The 18,153-nt window shown below is 45.1% G+C and overlaps 1 protein-coding gene across 3 annotated transcripts in view; it reads left to right on the top strand.

Moving 5' to 3' along the window:
• Window positions 1–18,153, top strand: part of NSD1 (nuclear receptor binding SET domain protein 1) — a 57,188-nt gene that overhangs the window by 29,271 nt on the left and 9,764 nt on the right. For all 3 annotated transcript variants that reach the window (XM_085236625.1, XM_085236624.1, XM_085236626.1), the window contains 13 exons: window positions 278–396; window positions 4,639–4,782; window positions 5,202–5,325; window positions 5,656–5,856; window positions 7,135–7,314; window positions 7,680–7,836; window positions 8,110–8,315; window positions 8,841–8,953; window positions 10,042–10,311; window positions 11,637–11,753; window positions 13,314–13,455; window positions 13,928–14,034; window positions 16,633–16,837. In XM_085236625.1, the coding sequence (XP_085092751.1) occupies window positions 278–396; window positions 4,639–4,782; window positions 5,202–5,325; window positions 5,656–5,856; window positions 7,135–7,314; window positions 7,680–7,836; window positions 8,110–8,315; window positions 8,841–8,953; window positions 10,042–10,311; window positions 11,637–11,753; window positions 13,314–13,455; window positions 13,928–14,034; window positions 16,633–16,837 (2,085 nt within the window). The remainder of the gene's footprint in view (window positions 1–277; window positions 397–4,638; window positions 4,783–5,201; window positions 5,326–5,655; window positions 5,857–7,134; window positions 7,315–7,679; window positions 7,837–8,109; window positions 8,316–8,840; window positions 8,954–10,041; window positions 10,312–11,636; window positions 11,754–13,313; window positions 13,456–13,927; window positions 14,035–16,632; window positions 16,838–18,153) is intronic.

The raw sequence follows: 18,153 nt of genomic DNA, 5'->3' as shown, positions 1-18,153 counted from the left end.
TTTTCTGCTGGGGGGCTGTCTCAGGAAAGTTGACAGTGGTGATGATTGCAGATCAACAGAAGAGTTCATACTTGGAACCATTATGAGTCAATGTTATCCAGGCTCTCTGATGGCTGTAGGACAAAGGACAGACCTGTCTTGGAGGCTTGCATTGCCCCAGGCTTTATGCCCTCAAAGAAAATAGGAGCCAGATTGAAGCAGTCAGGGTGTGGAAGTTGGTAGCAAGCCAATTGTTATTTCTGCATTTTTCTTGAATGGCCTTTCTGTTGCATCCCAGCTTCTGAAAAGCTCTTGGAGAAGCAGCGCAAACGGAAGAGACCGCGCCATTCCTCTGCTGCAATACATTCCAAGAAGGAGAAAAATGGGGAGAGGCTGGGGGAGACCCCACGCTCTGAGGTACCGTTGGGTTTTCCTACACACTGTCGTTCCTTCAGTCTGTCTGCTACTTCCCAGGGTGCTGTGCACAGCCTCGGCCAAGTAGTCTTTGGCTGGCTGAATGCAAGATTAGTGTCTCAGCTGGGACTTTGTCTCCCTGATGTAGCTGCATGAGCTGGGGTTGAAGCTGGAGGTATCACCTTGATTAGTAATTATTTTGTGATGGCTGCTTAACTCAGGCTCAATGTTTCAGCTGCTGCTCTGCTAGTTCTCCAGGAGAAAGGCTGTTCTGATATGACAGAACAAAGATTTGACTGGCATTTTGCTTTGCATGTCAGGAGGCCTAACTGCTGTGAAAGGTCTTGTCTTCTGGTGGTGGGTATCTTGCCCTTTTGCACACCGATATGAAGTGCAAGCACTAGTTGTGGACTTCAAACTCTTCTATTTGCCCTGCATGCCAGGGTGAGCTCAGAGCCATGTTGGAGGGGATGGAGGGGGAACTGTTTGTGACTGCTCACAGGAGCCTGATTACTTTCTGCCATCCAGCAGAAAGGGATAATTGGGGCAACTCCCTTCTACTGTACCATAGCAAAGCTGGCATACAAATATCTCTGACAAGCACATTTTGCCTTTTAGGAGTGAGCCAGGTATCACCAAGTGTAGGGGAAGCAAGACTTTTCCTGAGAGAGGCAGGACGCCTCCGGGCCTCTCACAGCATCGTCTCTCACTTCCAGTGGCCCAGGTTCAGCAGCAGGCTGTTCTGTCAGGATAGTCAGTATGTATTTCAGGAGCCAATTATAGACGTATACTGTTATATTTGTTATTGTTATACAGCTTCCAGCAGAGCACAAACACCGCACCAGTTGTCTGAGCAGTGCCAGGTCTACTGCCACTGGTTTTTGAAAAGCATTTCTAATGGGGGTGATAAAGTTCGGGGTAATACCTCCAGGCCCTATAAACCTTCCTGTGCCTTTTTAAGAGCACTGGTTAGTTGTTTCTGAAGTGTGCTCACCTGGAATCGTGTTTCAAAGAAGCCTGTACAAATACATTTGCCAGTGCTGGAGGGTAGTTAACACTGTCTGTTTTTAGGTACCCTCTGAGAGGTTGGCTCAGTTTGGAGCTAGTAAATTCTCTGCACATCTTTTATAGCAAAGAAATGAGGAGGCAGTTCAGAGCAGCAAGGCAGGTAGGCCACAGCTCTGAATGTCACACACCGTTCACTGCAGAGGAAGCCCAGGGAGTCTTAACTGCCTCCAGCCTTAGATATATGTTGAGTGAAGTTATGTAATGTCAATACTTGACACCTTTTACCAATGTCCCTTTTTCTGTGATTGTGTTTCTTGAGATGCTGAGGTGTGTGTTCACCCCTTGGCATTGGTGAGTGAATGGATACCGGTGAGTATTGGGCTGCTATAGAGATGTGATTACACTTTCACTTGGCATTCACACCACACTGGTCCTTAAGTGACTGTCCACATACCAGGCAGGAACCTCATTTTCTTCTGAGTGGTGCTAGAAGAAATAGATGTTTGGATGATTCAGCACAATAAAACCTTGGATCCAGCTGCTTTCAGAGGGCAGAGGAAAGCCTGTCTCCTTGGGCTGAACTAGGCAGCTTTCTCTGCCCTTCCATTTATCTGGAGTCAGGAATGCAAGTTCACAACATCGGGGCAGCAAGACACCAAGAAAAAGAATGGAAAATGCTGTTGAAATGATTGTCAAGGTTGTGAGCCAAGGTCAGGCTGTGCCAAAGAACCGGCCAGGCTTTTAAGGATGTGCCAGATACAACAGCAGAAATAGCTCTGGAAGAAGATCGACGATGAGACCTGCCCCCTGTAGGAGGTATGTTGCTTCACAGTGCTCATTCTGACAAGGGGAAATAGAATGGTGTGATTGATCCTCCTGAGTGATGGTCTTGTAGAGTGATTCCCCTTCTCCCCGTTCACCAGGCATAAATAATCTGGCCTTGCCCACCCTGTCCAGCTCTGACATTCCCTTCTCTTTGTGTTTCTGGTAGGACTGATTAAAAATACACTAAAATCCCTGACATGTGAAATGTACAGGTTGGCCAGGTACCTGTGTAATTAAAAAGGATATCTTGAGGCCGAAAAGATAAGCCGTAGAGCGTGCTGTGCCACTCTGGGTGGTGTGGGCCCAGTTGTTAAGATTTTTGCTAACAGCAAGTATTTGCAGCTCTGAAAAGAGGTCCGTGGTATGTAACTTAAGATGCACTTTAGACAGTCATTCCAGATAGCCTGTGAAACATGGTCTGAGTTCACTACAAGCAGTTCTAGCAGCTGTGGTAGAAAGACAGAAGGACCAGTTCTAAATTGCTCCTACCTCTAGCAAATCTCCTTCCAAAACTCTTGAAAATTTTTATACAGTAGGAAGATATTCATTAACCACGGGAGTGGTGCTTGTTAACCAGTGCCTTGCCCCTTTGGAGGGATCCTCAGTGACCATGAGAGGGGCAAAGCTTACTTTGTGTTCGTAGCACTGGGGTCCCAGCGCAAGGTAGGAACTGTAGCTGACATTGTCCACACCAGTAGTTGATTAACTCTGCTCTTGTTCTTCCTTACAGTGACCCCTGCAACCCTGAGGTCACTGCTGAGCTGAGCAGAAGAGTGAGCACCTATGTAGGAATAGGAGGATCTGAGCTGTAACCAGTCCCTGGAGCACTGGTTACTGGTGCTGCTCCTGGAGCATTCCAGGAGCCAAGTCAAATGCTTGAGCCAGAGGCCTGTCTTGTGGCAGACTACAGCATTCTTAGCAGAAATTAGCTGCGGACCAGAAGTATCAGAGGTAGCACCTAAGATGTCATTGTATGCAGAGGCAAAGGCATCTGTTATGTTGTAGCTGATGGTTACCAACGCTGCAGAGACCTTTCCATCCCCTCTGCCAGGGCTATAGTGGCAGGGAATGATGTGCTCCATCTCAGTATTCCTGCAGGCTGCATCACTGCCAGCCCTCCAGCATGTATGTGATGATAGTCTGTGAGGTTGTACACCGTGTGGTATATTGGGTTGTCACTAGTTTGTAGCCGGGAGTTTTCTTTTTTGTGCTCAATAAAGCAAACTTACACCATTCGTATTTGTATTGTGTGCTTTAATATTCTGTCAGTGCTTTTGTGCATGGTTGCTCTACATGGTTTTAAAAGGTTCCCAAACGAAAACGTACTGGTGCATTCAAGGAATGAAAAATCAAGCAAAGGAAGCATCGTTACCTGACCAGAATGCTGGCTTCATGTTCTTCCAACTTAAGGACGTAAAGCTTTCCCAGAACTTCTTTTGCCCAGACTAATAAGGTGTGCAGAGTGTATTCAGTTGAGTTTAGGAACTTTAGTGGCACCACGACTCAGATGGGTATTCTCAGATATAGAATGTAACTCAAAGCTCCCTCTCCTGCCTGTTAGTTGGACACCTGGCCCTGAGCAGGCTCCAGGGTATGAGAGTGGTGGCTGCTGCTTCTTCTGAGTCTAAATTCCTAACAAGGTCTTGAAAGCGTACTGCCTTTTTTTCTGGGCATACAGTAGGGATGGCTTTTTGACCCAGGAAGAGCTGTGTGCTGAGATCATTCAGCTGTCTGCAGTGAGCCAAGATTTCAAAAACAAATAAGGCAGAGTATTTAAGTTCTTGCTTGAAGCATCTGGTTGGTTCCTAAAAGCAGCGTGTTGGTGCAGCATGAATGGCTCATAGACCTGTGTGCTCTGGAGGGGCAGCTGGGCCTTGCTCCCTAGTTGCTGCTTGCTAGCTAGCAGCTGCTGGTTGCCTGCCCTGACAACTGTGAAGTCTACAAGCGCATACTGTGAAGAGTATAAAGAGAACTCTGACTTACTTGCTAAGAGAAGACTACAATGAGGATTGCTTGCAATCTTTTTCTAGTATTATCAGTGCAAGCAGACGTCAGCATTCAGGATGCTTCTCTGGTACTGGTGGACTTGATTTTCAGAGTATGCAATCCTACCTGATACATTTCTATGAATAATAATACTCTTCTTTCTCAGCCCTGACTTTCTTTCCTCAAAGAGGGGTTATACACAGGAAAAGAAAATGTGTTCGGTGTGTATTTATAATGATCTAATAAACTTAAGTGCTCTTCCTTTCCTTTCTTGTAAACCTTCTGGTGGAGACATATGAGATGTGGTTCTCTCCAGCGTGGGTAACACTGACTGCCAAACTTTGATGTGCTTGATGGCTGGATTTATAATCTGCAGGTCAGGATGGGAAGCACCGACAGCCCCTAATTTTGAATTTCCTTTTAAAGGGGGAGGCATTGGTTCATGGGACTTCTACAAGCCCCAAAGGGGGACATGAAGAGGGGTCTGAGAATGACCATGGAGTGCCTTCATCCAAAAAGATCCAGGGGGAGCGTGGAGGAGGAGCAGCTCTCAAGGAGAACGTGTGTCAGGTAGCCTCTTGAGGAGATCTCTTGAAAACTTTGCTTTTCTAAATATTTTTTATGTTAATATTGGTATGCACCTGTGCCCCAGCTAAACCCAGGTGGCTTCTAAGTGTTCTTTGGGGGCTGTGTGATTCTGAGGGTTTTGACAGCAGTTAACTAGTAGCCTAATTTGAACTGTGCGAATGCCTCGAATCCTGCTGGAGTTTAAGGATGTTGGGAAGATGTGACCAACGTACAATTCATTTTAACTGATGTATGGTAGCAGGGATGGGATAGCAGATGGCAGTGGTGATGTGCTAACCGCCTGAACTTACTGACATAAGGAGAATGCTCGTCTTTTTTCTACGGGGACTTGCTGACAGTTGTCTGTGCTGGGTTGGAAAAGGGGTTGCTCAGAGCTGATGGATGTCCTTCCTACCCCACAGATCTGTGAGAAGCCAGGGGAATTGCTGCTGTGCGAAGCTCAGTGCTGTGGTGCTTTCCACCTGCAGTGCCTTGGGCTCTCTGAGATGCCAACAGGCAAATTCATCTGCAATGAGTGTTCCACAGGTATGTAACTTTCCTGAGTGCCTCCTTAACTGGCACTCCTTTTGCTGAAATGATACACCTCTTGTAAGGCTGCTACCTGGCTGTCACTTCTCAGTTCGATGATCATTTTCTAATTAACTGATCTTACTGTTTTGAGGCAGACAGGGTGGGGTTATCCAGACTGTGATGGGCAAGAGATGGATGTTTTTTCAGTCTTGACTTACAGTGAAACTTTAGGACTGCAGAGACCTGTGATTTGGGTTATGTGGGGGGTTGTAGTGTGCTGATATGTGTCCTGACAGAAGCGACATGTTTTTATTTGGCCATTCTGTGTGCCTGCTCTTTCTCTAGGAGTCCATACCTGCTTCGTGTGCAAGAGCTGTGGGCAAGATGTAAAACGGTGCTTGCTGCCCCTTTGTGGGAAATATTACCATGAAGAGTGCATACAGAAGTATCCACCCACGGTCACTCAGAACAAGGGCTTCCGATGCTCTCTGCACATATGCATGACTTGTCATGCTGCTAACCCAACAAACATCTCTGCATCTAAAGGTACTGGAATCTCGCATGGTCCCAGGGAAGCAGTTAGAAGCCTTTTTTTTTTCTTTGTTTCATGCCCACCTGCAGTGACCTGGTCCACTAGTTCTTTGTTTTTCTGTCCTTTCTACAGCGCTTGCTGTAACATTTGCTTCTCTCAGGGTGGGAAGGGTGCTGTCTGTGGGCAGGGCTGCTGCTCCTCAGCACTCCTGATGGTCAGACTGAGCAACTAAAGTGTTCCTGCCTGCCCACGCACTCGGATGCCTGAATGTCGAGCGAGGCCATGTTCCTCTCAGTAGAGCTGCATGAGCACTGGTGTTTCTCCTACACACCTCTCACTGTGCCAGTGCTGCAGCCAGTGCCTGCTTAGCAGCAGTGGCTCTCTAGGCAATGGCATAGAGAGCAGCGTAGTAAAAACTAATTGCTTTATTTCCTTTTTTTTTTTTTTTTTTTTTTTTTTAATTTGAACTCTCATGATTTGCTTTTAAAACTGCTTTTTTATTATTTATATTTTAAATCTTTGGTATCTCAGGATGAGTGATGATAGTATCAGCTGTATTCTCACCCTCAGGCTCTGTGTTAAAGTCATCTTCCACGTGTCAGTGCTTGAAACAGAAGAAGCTCTTACGGCATAAAGCCTGCAGCTGACACCTTCTCAGCTGTACATTTGCCTTATGGACCCCCTCTGGTGGTTGTTTTTCAGTGGTCAGATTTACTCCTTTCTTTCCACCTCTTCTCCCTGTCAGCAGTTTCCTGGGAGGAACTGAAAAGATGCTGAGCAATCTTGGATGAAGTAAGCCTTCAGGCAATTCTGAGTTCTTTCTGGAATTTCGGAGTAAAATCTGATAAAGTGGAGAGGCAAGCGCCGATGTTTTCAGAAACTTCCTGGATTGTTTTCATTACCTTTGGTTACGCACTTGGAATACCCACTCTCTAATTACTGTTTGCACTGATGTACTTATTATCTGTGTATGATGCAAAGCAGTCCTGATCTGTGAACTCTTGAACTGTTTCTGAACAGAGTGCAGAAGGTTTTTCACTTCCAAATAATTTGATTTCCTATATATTACCTACAAATGCAGATCTATTTTTATATATCTTTTCTTGTATTAATTCAATAGCAATACAGGGATTATGCTGTAGATGCTCTGTAGAAATTAAAATTTCCATTTCCAAAAATCACCAATGGCTAGTTGTTTTCAGCTCAGATACCAATAGAGAATAGGATTGGGAGGAAGAGAAGACTCGGTCTTGTCTGGAATTCACCACGATGCTGATGTGTTCCTGTGCCAGGTCGCTTGATGCGCTGTGTGCGGTGTCCGGTCGCATACCATTCCAATGACTTTTGCCTCGCTGCTGGGTCCGTGGTCCTCGCTTCCAACAGTATCATCTGTCCCAATCACTTCACTGCACGGAGGGGCTGCCGCAACCATGAGCACGTCAACGTCAGCTGGTGCTTTGTCTGCTCGGAAGGTGAGACAGCGTGCACTTGGTTCCCTGTCACTGTGTGAGGCCCTGATGTAGATGACAAAAGAGCAACAGATGTGCTATGGGAAGAGATCATTATAGCAGGCAGAAGCTTTGTCTGTGTGGAGTGTTCCAGTGAGAACTGCTCAGAACAGCTTGCCTTCCTATCCATCCCCACTTAAGTCCAAGCTCAGGCTAGGGCTTTTTCTGGATCTTTAGAGGGGTTCTTTGTGCTGCATAGGTAGAGCATGGGCTGTCAGAAATAAGGTTGCAAAAGAACACTGTGCTGTTTTCCCAGCTGTTGCTGTTTGGAATTGTGAAGTCCAGGGCTTGTGTATAGGGACCCTGATAAATTCCTTCTTTCTTTGCAGGGGGCAGCCTTTTATGCTGCGAGTCGTGCCCGGCTGCGTTTCACCGTGAGTGTCTAAACATTGAGATGCCAGAGGGAAGCTGGTATTGTAATGACTGCAAGGCAGGCAAAAAGCCACACTACAAGGAAGTCGTCTGGGTGAAAGTTGGGCGCTACAGGTAGGTGAAGGTAGAACAGATTTGTCCCTGTTCCCTCTTCAAGTGATGATCGTGGTGATTGAGATGAGAAGCTGATTCTCTCTGCAGGGTACAGTGAAGCAGCTTCTGATATTTTTGCATGCATGTAGCTGCTGAAGCGCATGCCTTCCTTTTCTTCCTCCAGCCTTACTGGTAGCCTTCACAATTTTCCCCATCTCTATGCAGCATTGTGCTTCTGGGAGCGTGGGAGCCGGGGAGTCAGATTTTTCATCTGCCTTTCCCTCTGTTGTGTAGGTGGTGGCCAGCTGAGATCTGCCATCCCAGGACAATTCCTGTCAACATCCAGAAAATGAAACACGACATCGGCGAGTTCCCTGTGCTGTTCTTCGGCTCCAAAGATTACCTGTGGACCCACCAGGCCCGTGTGTTCCCATACATGGAAGGTGATGTCAGCAGCAAAGACAAGATGGGGAAGGGCGTGGATGGCATATACAAGAAAGGTAATTTGTCTTCATCTGGGAAGGTACATGTTCTGTTTCTCTCTTCCTGTCTGGAGTAGATATTCTTGTAACAGAAAAATATCATTTTAGAGCTAAAGCTGAATTAAATGTGAAGAATGAATAGCTATTGATCTATCTTCTTGCACACCTGGAATGTTGATTGGTCTGAGTTCACAGAGATGGACATGGGTGTGCAGATCCTGAATGCTTTTCTGCTGCTCTGTCAGCTTCCTTGTACCTAGTACAGTCATTATCTGTATATAAAAATGCTCTTGAGAGTTACGAATTCACCTCTTCCCAAAGGAAAGCCAAAGCTAGCTGACTGTTTGGGTGTTTCCTGCAATCATTGTTATTGCCTGCGACTGCTCTGTTGCTTTATCACGTTCTCTTTATGAATCTCTGCCTCTAAAAGTATTTTGCCAACGATGTTTGCTTGTGGAGCTGAGACTGCTGGGTGTACTCTGGCAGCCCACCTCTGTGTGAGCAGAGTGAATTTCCCATAACACACCCTGTTATTTCACTTAGCTCTTCACGAAGCTGCGGTAAGGTTTGAAGAACTGAAGGCACAGAAGGAACTGAGACAGCTTCAGGAAGACAAGAAGAATGACAAGAAACCTCCCCCCTACAAACACATCAAGGTGAGGGCAGGATGGGGGGAGGGGAGAAGGGCAGGTACAGAAGTCTTGAGCTATCAGTGCAGGTGAATTACAGAAATACAGAAACATTTCTACTCTTGGGACATCTGGCTGTGTTCAGTCATCCTCCACAGAAACAATTCACGTGTCTGCAGAACTGTGCGGAAGCTGAACACCAGTATTCTGTTGTTCTGCAGCAGACCTGGATTGTTTCTGTGCTGTTCCATGTCAGTTGTGTGATGTGAAAGAAGAGTCTCTACCTGTCTGGGTTTTTATGGGAGAGAGCTGGCATCACCCAAGGTGTCGAGTGCTGCTGGTGGCAACTTAGTGTGGGATAGACAGTCAAGATACAGAGCAGAGAGGAGGATGGTAACCCACAGTGGAGCATGGCAGAGTCTTTCACTTCTGTTTTTATTTTGTTTCTGTAGTGTTCTGTATTGATTGAACAAAAATATGAAATTAGATATATATGCTAGAATATCGAACTTTTTGTGGAGTTTTAAGGAACTCCTCAGGCTTAGGACTGTCTTTGAGGTAGAATTGGAGCAGTCATTTTTTCAAGGATCCCCAACAGGTGTGAGGTGATCTGAGTGAAGAGCTTGGGCCAAGTGCGTGCATAGGATAGAGATGTGGGCCCAGAGGGATCAGAAACCAGTGACTCAAGGACTGTGTTTCTCTTTTTCATTACTTCCCTCTGCTCCTTCCCATTTTTATGTTTCAAGCTATGAAAGCTTAGCTGATTGCTGGCATTTGTTTATAGCTAAGATTTTAAGGTAGGACCACCTGCGCTCTGTGTAGTCACAGTGATACAGGAGAGGGACCCTTTGCAGCCTTTTTCCCTACTTAGAGGATGCAGAATACACAAGGTGGTGCTGTTGGGGGGATCTGTGTCTTCCTTAACTCTTTCATCTAAGTGCTTACCACTTCAAATAGTGTGCTCAGAAGTGCATATGTGCCTGTACGCATCTTTTACCCCTTCCTGTCACTAGTTTGCACTGCAGCCTGTCAGCTCATAGGCAATGATTGGGTATAGGAGCATCTGTTGCGATGACCTGTTCTGAAGCAGCTGACGTCCTTGTCATGCATTCAAGGTGAACCGGCCGGTGGGCAAGGTGCAGATCTTCACTGCAGATCTGTCTGAGATACCACGTTGTAACTGTAAGCCGACAGATGAAAACCCATGTGGCCTGGACTCCGAATGCATCAATCGTATGTTGCTCTATGAGTGCCACCCCCTGGTCTGCCCGGCAGGAGAGCGCTGTCAGAACCAGTGCTTCTCCAAGCGGCAGTATCCCGAGGTGCAGATCTTCCGCACGCTGGCACGAGGCTGGGGCTTACAGGCCAAAACAGACATCAGAAAGGTACGTGCTCTGTTTTACGTGAGGTTTTCTCTTGCTGCTTCTCTCTTGCCTCGTTGTCGGTTTGCATAGGTGTGAAAAATTGCCTTCTGTAATTTGAAAGGCTTTCTTGCCATTGAATGCCATTTAGGAAAGAAGTGGATGAATGTGACTTTTGTAGTCTTGACAAGCTCATTTTGGCTCAGCTAAAATGCCTTGTATGTTAATGTCCCACAGGATAAAAAAAAAGTGATTGCTTGGTCTGCCTGTGTGGATGGTTGGCTTTATGAATTCACCGGAATACTGAAGTAGGAGATAGGGCTCAGGATTTCCAGACAGGGAACTGATTATGCCCATAACATCCATTCTTGAATAGCATGACTTCTCTAGCATGGGACTCTTGTATCAGAAACTGAGGTCAGGCTTGAATCTTACAAAGCATAGCATCTTAGAGATGGCTGCAATTGTTGTGGGAAGTACTACCTTGGAGACAGCTAAAATACTTGCAGATAAGTTTCAGATCCAGAGAGTAGTTATTGCGTGGGCACACATCAATGCTGAACAAAGGAAAAAGAGCATTGCAGCTAAGAAGAACCTTGAAGCTAAGAAAGAGCGAAGTGAAACAGAGAAGATTAGATGGCATAGTAAGAGAAGAGTTTCTGAGAAAGACTGAGAACGACATACTGTTGGGAGGGGTTGATATCTAGGAAAATGGCAAGCCTGTCCTGTTTAGGCTTCACTGCCTGTTGTGTAAGTTAAAGGATTTCTTTGCCATTGTATGCACCTTATGTTTCACTTTTAACAGACAGACTGGAAAGAGCAGAACTCAATTATTTAATGGAGGCACCTGTTGCTCCCAGGGGAGCAGAGCTGTGATTCCCTTTGATGGTCTCTGTAGTGCTTTCACTGCAGGTGAACTCCAGGAATACATTGCAGGAGCAGGTGCTCTAGATGCATCGTGCTGCTCAGTGTGGTTGGTCCCCAGAGGGATACTTTTCCTTCTGGAACACAGCTGTGCAGCTTTGAGCTTTGCAGCGAAGAACTACCCTTGTGCTTTAGTTGTGCTGTTCCTGAACATTAGTTCTTCCCACCGTGCAAAGAATGATCTGATAGCTGTTGTTGATTTATTTAATTTATGTCAAGTGATTTGTGGTGTGTGTGAAACAGAATTATAATTAAGGACTGTTAATAAAATTATAGCTCGAGCTGACTGCAAAGCACAGAGGGAAGTTTTTTTGAAGTTTCCACAAAGAAAACAGGAACCATATTGTAGCACAAAGGTCCCTTCGTCTTGGAGGGAATTTGTCATGTCCTAGCAGCCTGTTTTCTTTTTTTCTTCTTTGATGCAGGGTGAATTTGTTAATGAGTATGTTGGGGAGCTAATTGATGAAGAGGAGTGCCGAGCCCGAATCCGTTACGCCCAGGAGCATGATATCACCAATTTCTACATGTTGACACTGGATAAGGTATGTGGGAGGAAATTCTTTTGTCAGGAGTGAAGACAGAAGTAAAATGATTGCAACAAAGGCACAGCGGTGTTCTCCAGAAAGTAATGCTAAGAGATTCTGTTGAGCTGGTCTGCATTTTCGTTAAAGTGAAGACTGAAAGAGTAACTAGAACGTGCCTTGGAGAAGCTTTGGGCTGGATTTTAGGATTAGAAACAAAGTCTGAGCCAACCTCTTTGGAGTTTATTCAGAAGCAAGGCAATAGTTCGTCTGGGGGCAATTGACTGAGAATGAAACATTGCTCTTCCACATAACACAGTAAATTTGTAACCTTAGGATCCTTCCCAGCAGCTGAGCCACACAGTCCTGAGGTGGGCTGGTGTGTGCCGTAGTGGGCAACTGTATGTATGTATGTATGTATGTAGAAGCACCAGGCACAATGAGACTGACATTTAAGCTGAAATCTCAGGTCTTGCAGATCTGTGTAGAGAGGTGAGGTTTGTTACACCTACAGGCTCCTCAGTGGATTCTGGAGGCCGAGGTGGTGTAAGCTCCTGACTCCCAGAGGTAAGTCGTTTTGTCAGTATCTTCTGATACCTTGTATCTCAACCTTGGAAAGACTTGAAGGAAACCATTAGGAAAGGTATAAGAAGAAAAAACAGTGCATGGAACAGCATAATGGTATGGCTGCTTTCTGACCTTCCCTTCATCTTGCTGGAAATGCTCACTGACTGTATCTTGTCCTTGTATCTCCCTTGTTGTGACAAAACCAAATGTCAGTTGCGGCTTCTCTCTCCTCTCCAACAGTCTACAAAAGCCAGTATACTGTACAGCAGTGCACCTCAGGTTATGTTTTGTTCCTGTTTTCCAGTTATGCATTGAAGCATAAGAAATAGGAACTGATATTTTATGGCCTCATGTTACACCAGGGGACATTCAGGTTGGATTTAGGAAGTACTACTCTGAAAGAGTGGTCAGGCACTGGAATGGACTGCCCAGGGAGCTGGTGGAGTCATCAAACCTGGAGGTGTTGTGATGAGGGATATGGTTTAGTGAGAACTGTTGGTGGTAGGCAACCTTGGTGATTCTAGGATTCTCTAATTTTGCTCCTAAGCAGAAGTCAGGGTCTGGAATTGCAAGTGCCACCTTAGAGGTGTGCTGACATGGTAGGTGTCCAATACTAACTTACAGAAAGAGCTGATTTCCCAGAAAGCAGTGGTAGTGCTTTCATGGCTATTTGGGAGACTGTGCCTCTTGGAAGATGCCAGGGCAGGTACTGGGCAGGAGGCTGCTTTGATGTGCTGTCTGCCTGCCTTGAGCAGAGATACCAGTTGTGGAAATGGATCAGCTGTTTGTTGATTGTCCGGGCAACAGAGTGACACCTGGACTTAACCCTTGGTTAAAACATATACACATATGTTTATATGCTATATTCAGGCGCTTTGCAGGATGTCCTGATGTCCAGCAACCAAATGCTACTACCAAAAAAATACTTTCTTGGCATGCTGGTACCTCTGCTTGGGTGGGGTGTGATAGTTACTAAATGTAGTTTGTTGGTTTCATTTCTTTTTTCAATTCTAGGATCGAATCATTGATGCTGGTCCCAAGGGCAATTACGCTCGGTTCATGAACCATTGCTGCCAGCCGAACTGTGAGACTCAGAAATGGTGTGTGAACGGTGATACGCGGGTTGGGCTCTTCGCAATTGTAAATATCAAAGCTGGTAAGGAACCCAGTTCTCTCAGTACTTGCAGTTAAAAGCATGGGAGCCTTTCTGTAAGGAAGAGAGGGATGGATGGTTTGTAGCCCGCTGAGGGAGATGCTTAATTTTTCTATTTCCACATTTAAATTCTCCCCATTTCACACTGGCTACAACATCAGCACTGCCAGAGGGAAACAAGGGCATCCACGCTACAGATAGAGCTTTATGGATCTAACTTACAAGATCAAGAAATGGAACTAAGCATCCTAAAGCATGGAGTAGAATGCTCTTTTTATGGATGTAGTGTGTGTGTAGAGTAGAGTTGAGTTAAATTCTCAGTCCTCACAGATCTCTGGGTGGAGTAATAGAGTACCCATGTGTAGTTGGGACAGCCATTTGGGTTGCTCTCAAAAGTGTTTTAACTCTGGCAATAAAGGCATTCTATCGCATAGTTTGTTACAACTTGTTTGGCTATTATCTGCTTTTGTGCCAGGGACTGAGCTGACTTTCAACTACAATCTGGAGTGTCTGGGAAATGGAAAGACAGTTTGCAAATGTGGTGCTCCAAATTGCAGCGGCTTCCTAGGAGTGCGGCCAAAGGTATGGTGCCTGCCGTAAGCTTCCGTTCTTCCAAATGACCTCTTTGCATAAGTGTGGTATGTTTGTTGCAGAGGCTTCAGGAAGGGCAGTTCACTTTCAGCATGGCCATGGGAACATTGCTGGTTGGATTTAGATGAACATTCGAATCGAGTGTGCAGATTTTAGATCTGAATTTACTAATGAATTGCTACAAATCATGACAGAATTTTCTGCTCATCATGGCAATTTCCATCTTAATAGAGCACAAAAGGATGAGCATGGGAAAGTCTAAACTTCAACTCAGCCCATTTCTCTTTGTGAAGGCCTGAGTAAACTTTGAGAATGCGTGGAAGGCCAGCAAACTGCATTCCTTTAGATCAGAGTTGCTTTAGAGCTAAGGCATCTTCCCTGCAATAAGAAGAAAGTTGCTATTTTTTCCCCATTTTTTGTTTAAACAACTGAAAAGTACACATCAGACAGAAGTAATAAATTTGCCACGTCCATAGTAGAAAAATCACTACCTTTTAGAACTCACTGACTTTTGAAAACTTTGGTTTGTAACTGCAGTGTTTCAGTAGCAGGAATTGATTTCAATTACGTCCTTGTGTGAGCTGGTTCTCACGGGGAAAAGGAACGAAAAGAAGCAGTTGGCTGAGTTCCCAGCTGTCAGCAGCTAAATTTCAGCTGTTAGTTTGTCTCCAGAGTTTCACCACATCAGTATAGAACCCCTTTGCTCTGGTGTGTGGATATGGGTGTCTACAGTTAGGGGTTAACAGCACGGTTGTGAAGGCCTGTCAATATGTGGGGAAAGTTTTGTGAAATTTGCAGAGAGCTTAGTTTTGCAGATGAATTAGCTTATAAAAAATGGATGTCTTCAGAGGTTGAGAGGTGAGGTGAATTATACACCTGGTGCATTCAAGTTCTTTTTTTTTTTTTTTTGGTTGCAATTTAAAGTTCAGTATATTACATGCTGCTCCTCTGTCATACATGGCTTGACTGCTACCATTTTTGCCCTGAAATTACAGGTTGCATGATGGAAATCAGAGAAAGGTGCCCTTAAGTTGACATTAATGTGATGAGTGAGGTGATTCATTCCATCCTGATGAGATGGGCTAAGAAATAAATACCCAAGCAAACGGTACCTTTATTTTTGGCGAATTCATCCCACAAAATATGCATTTTTAAATCGTCCTGAAGATGCAAGAAGTCCAAATGTAGCTGATCAGGCTGCCTGATCTAGCTGTGGTGTCCCTGTTCATTTTAGGGCAGTTGGACTAGATGGCCCTCAGATGGCCCTTCGAACTCTTAAGAATTCTAAGATTCTACGCTCAAGTTTGCCCATATTAGTGATCTTTCTAACTGAGAGTTTTTAAGAGTGCTCGGGAGACTGTTTTGTTGCAGTGAAAAACTGAGAAATGCTAAGGTTGCTCAGATAATTCAAATTATCTGTGAAAGGTCTTCCTTGTTCTCTTCTAATTAGGTGGCCAAAGTGCTAGACAGCGAGAATAGATGGAATAGCTTAGGTGTGGCCTTTGGATTCACTGATTTAATTACCTGTGTTTACAATGATAAGACAGACCTGACTTGTGGAAAGGATGGTGTAAAAACAGAAATATGTGAGAGGGAAGCAAACATCAAGAAGCTGGCGCCCTGGTGAGACACAATGAGCGAGTCAACACTGCAGAATTCTGAAATTGCAGCCTGGAGACAAAGAGTTTTAAGTGCTTTTGGTATTATCTTGATGGAAGAATGACAAAAATGGTGCCTGATATTTATGCAATGCTAAAGCCACCACATCTCAGCATGCAGGGAGGTTCTGCCTGCAGAATGTGCATTTGGACACAAAGATTAATGGAAAACTGTAAAATTTAGCTTGTGTCTGTTTATGTAAGCTATACTGGTAGTTCATTGATAAGGCTGCTCCCAGGACTGGGCATGGGAGGTCTCATCACTGGGTATCTGGTACAATGGGAGGCTTATCCTGGGCTGGGTGAGCTCTGGGGATTAGGAGGGCCTGGCTTGAAAGGGTGGGGGGATGTGCAAAGAGGACACCTTAAGCCAAGGAAGTGAACACTTAGGCTATTTAGATGCCAATCTTTGGGACCTGTAGCATAACTGCCTTTAAGACAGCTGTTGAGGAGAGCATTGTAGCTTAAGCGTCCTGTGATAAGAAAAAGATGTCCGGTGCCATCAGTGCTGAGAGGATCAGCAATTGCAGAGGAGTAACTGGGTGCTGGGATGGGCTGTGGTGTAGTGACTGGGGTCAATACAGGAACAAATCTGCAATAAGAAGTTCATCAATGTGAAGCAGTTGTGTTGAGAAGGAGCTGCTGTGTTCAGCGCCAGCATGCAGCTGGGAACACAGAAACATGGTCAGGGTGCACTGAGAGGAGTTAATGTCAGTGTGCAAGGGCCTATGAGACATCATCTGCGAGTTGTGTTTGTGAGAAATGAACTCAACAGAGGCAGAAGAGATCGGGGATGAGTACTGGAAGCGTTAATTGGTGAGCACGGGAATGTACCCTGGTGGTGAGCTCAGGGAGGGAGAACCGCTTCTGCAGGGAGAGAACGGCCTTGCCACAAACTGATCCCTGTGTTAACACGTCGTCTTTCCCACAGAGCCAGCCCACCCTCAGCGAGGAGAAGTCCAAGAAGCTGAAGAGAAGGCCGCAGATGAAGCGCAGGTCGCAGGCGGAGGTGATGAAGGAGAGGGAGGATGAGTGTTTCAGCTGCGGGGATGGAGGGCAGCTGGTTTCCTGCAAGAAGGCAGGCTGCCCCAAGGTGTACCATGCTGACTGCCTCAACCTGACCAAGAGGCCCGCAGGTCAGTGCAACATGGCGTACAGGCATGGATCCCAGGTGCTGCTCTCCTTGTGGCATCTACACGGTTAGGTTTAACTCCAGTTCAGAAAGGTAAAAGCCTGACTCATGTCTTGGTAGGCTTGTTAGCCTGACTTCTGTCAGGTCAGGAGGATGGAAAAACCAATATGAGATCGAGTACCAAAGAACTGAATGATAAGAATATAAGCAATACCAGATAATTTTTTAAGTGGAATAATTCAGCAAAACACTAAATTAGGTTTGATGAGATTATAAATTCAGTTAATAAAGACAACTGCATTGAATTGATTGGTTTAGGGAGTTGTAACTCTTTAATACTGTCATCATTACAGATTCTCTGTGCAGCATTCTCCGACATGCTTGAAGTGAGCTGGGAGTGTGTAACAGGAGGGCTCTGGAAGTGGCTGTTACTGTGACAGAGCTTTGCCAGAGCTCCTGGGGAGCAGAACTGAGAGTTTAGCACCTTTAGCTGCAGCTTGACAGAAAGAATACGAGTGCTAGAAGCATATTTTGTAGATGGCAGAAAGCATGCGTTAAGTTTTGGAAGGAGAATCCAGCATTTAACCTCTTCTCTGGCTTCTTCTTTGAAAAGCTTCTCCTAACAGCCTGATTTGAAACAGCAAACAACACTTCTGATACCCATTCTTTTACATTCTGGAGGAATGCCATCTCCTTAGTTCTTTTCCAGATGAAACAAACAGTCTTTTCTTCCACTCTTATTTTCTGGAATTATTCTTGGTCTGTACTGAAATGCGTTCCATTTGCCTGCATATATTTTTAATGTTGCAAGTGAGACCTTGTTAACATCAACAGAATAGAATAATTATATTTTGAGTTTTACATAAAATGTCTCAGGAAATGAGATCAGATTTGTTCTGTAAAAATAACTTCTATTTAAAGTCATTTTGTATTTGCCCTATCGTAATTGAGTCCTCTTGTCTTGATCATCTTCCCATATTTATTTTATTTCTTTCTCCTAGGGTCCTTCTTTGCCCTGGCCTTGCTTTATTTGGCTGCACCTTGTTGGTACAAGAGCATTTGTTCAGTGTATCAGTGTCACTTTGAGCTCTGAGCCTCTCTAACCAGATACTTGCAGTTTCTCACAGCCTTGTGGTTATCTGTGGTTCTGTAAGAGTACTTGCTATTCTGCTTCTAGATATTAAAATAATAACTAAAATAGACTTCTGAAGGACCTCATTTGAAAAACCCCTCTGTTTGGCAGAAGATCATTAATAGCTAGATCTTGAGAATGATTTGCAGCCAGTTGTGGCCATTTAATTGTTTTTTATGTAGGCTGTT

This window comes from Meleagris gallopavo, chromosome 15 (assembly GCF_905368555.1).
Source record: "Meleagris gallopavo chromosome 15, MGAL_WU_HG_1.1, whole genome shotgun sequence".
In the NCBI taxonomy this organism is placed as follows: Eukaryota; Metazoa; Chordata; class Aves; order Galliformes; family Phasianidae; genus Meleagris; species Meleagris gallopavo.
The sequence above is the reverse complement of the archived record's forward strand: the minus strand, read 5'-3'. Positions and strand labels throughout refer to the sequence as shown.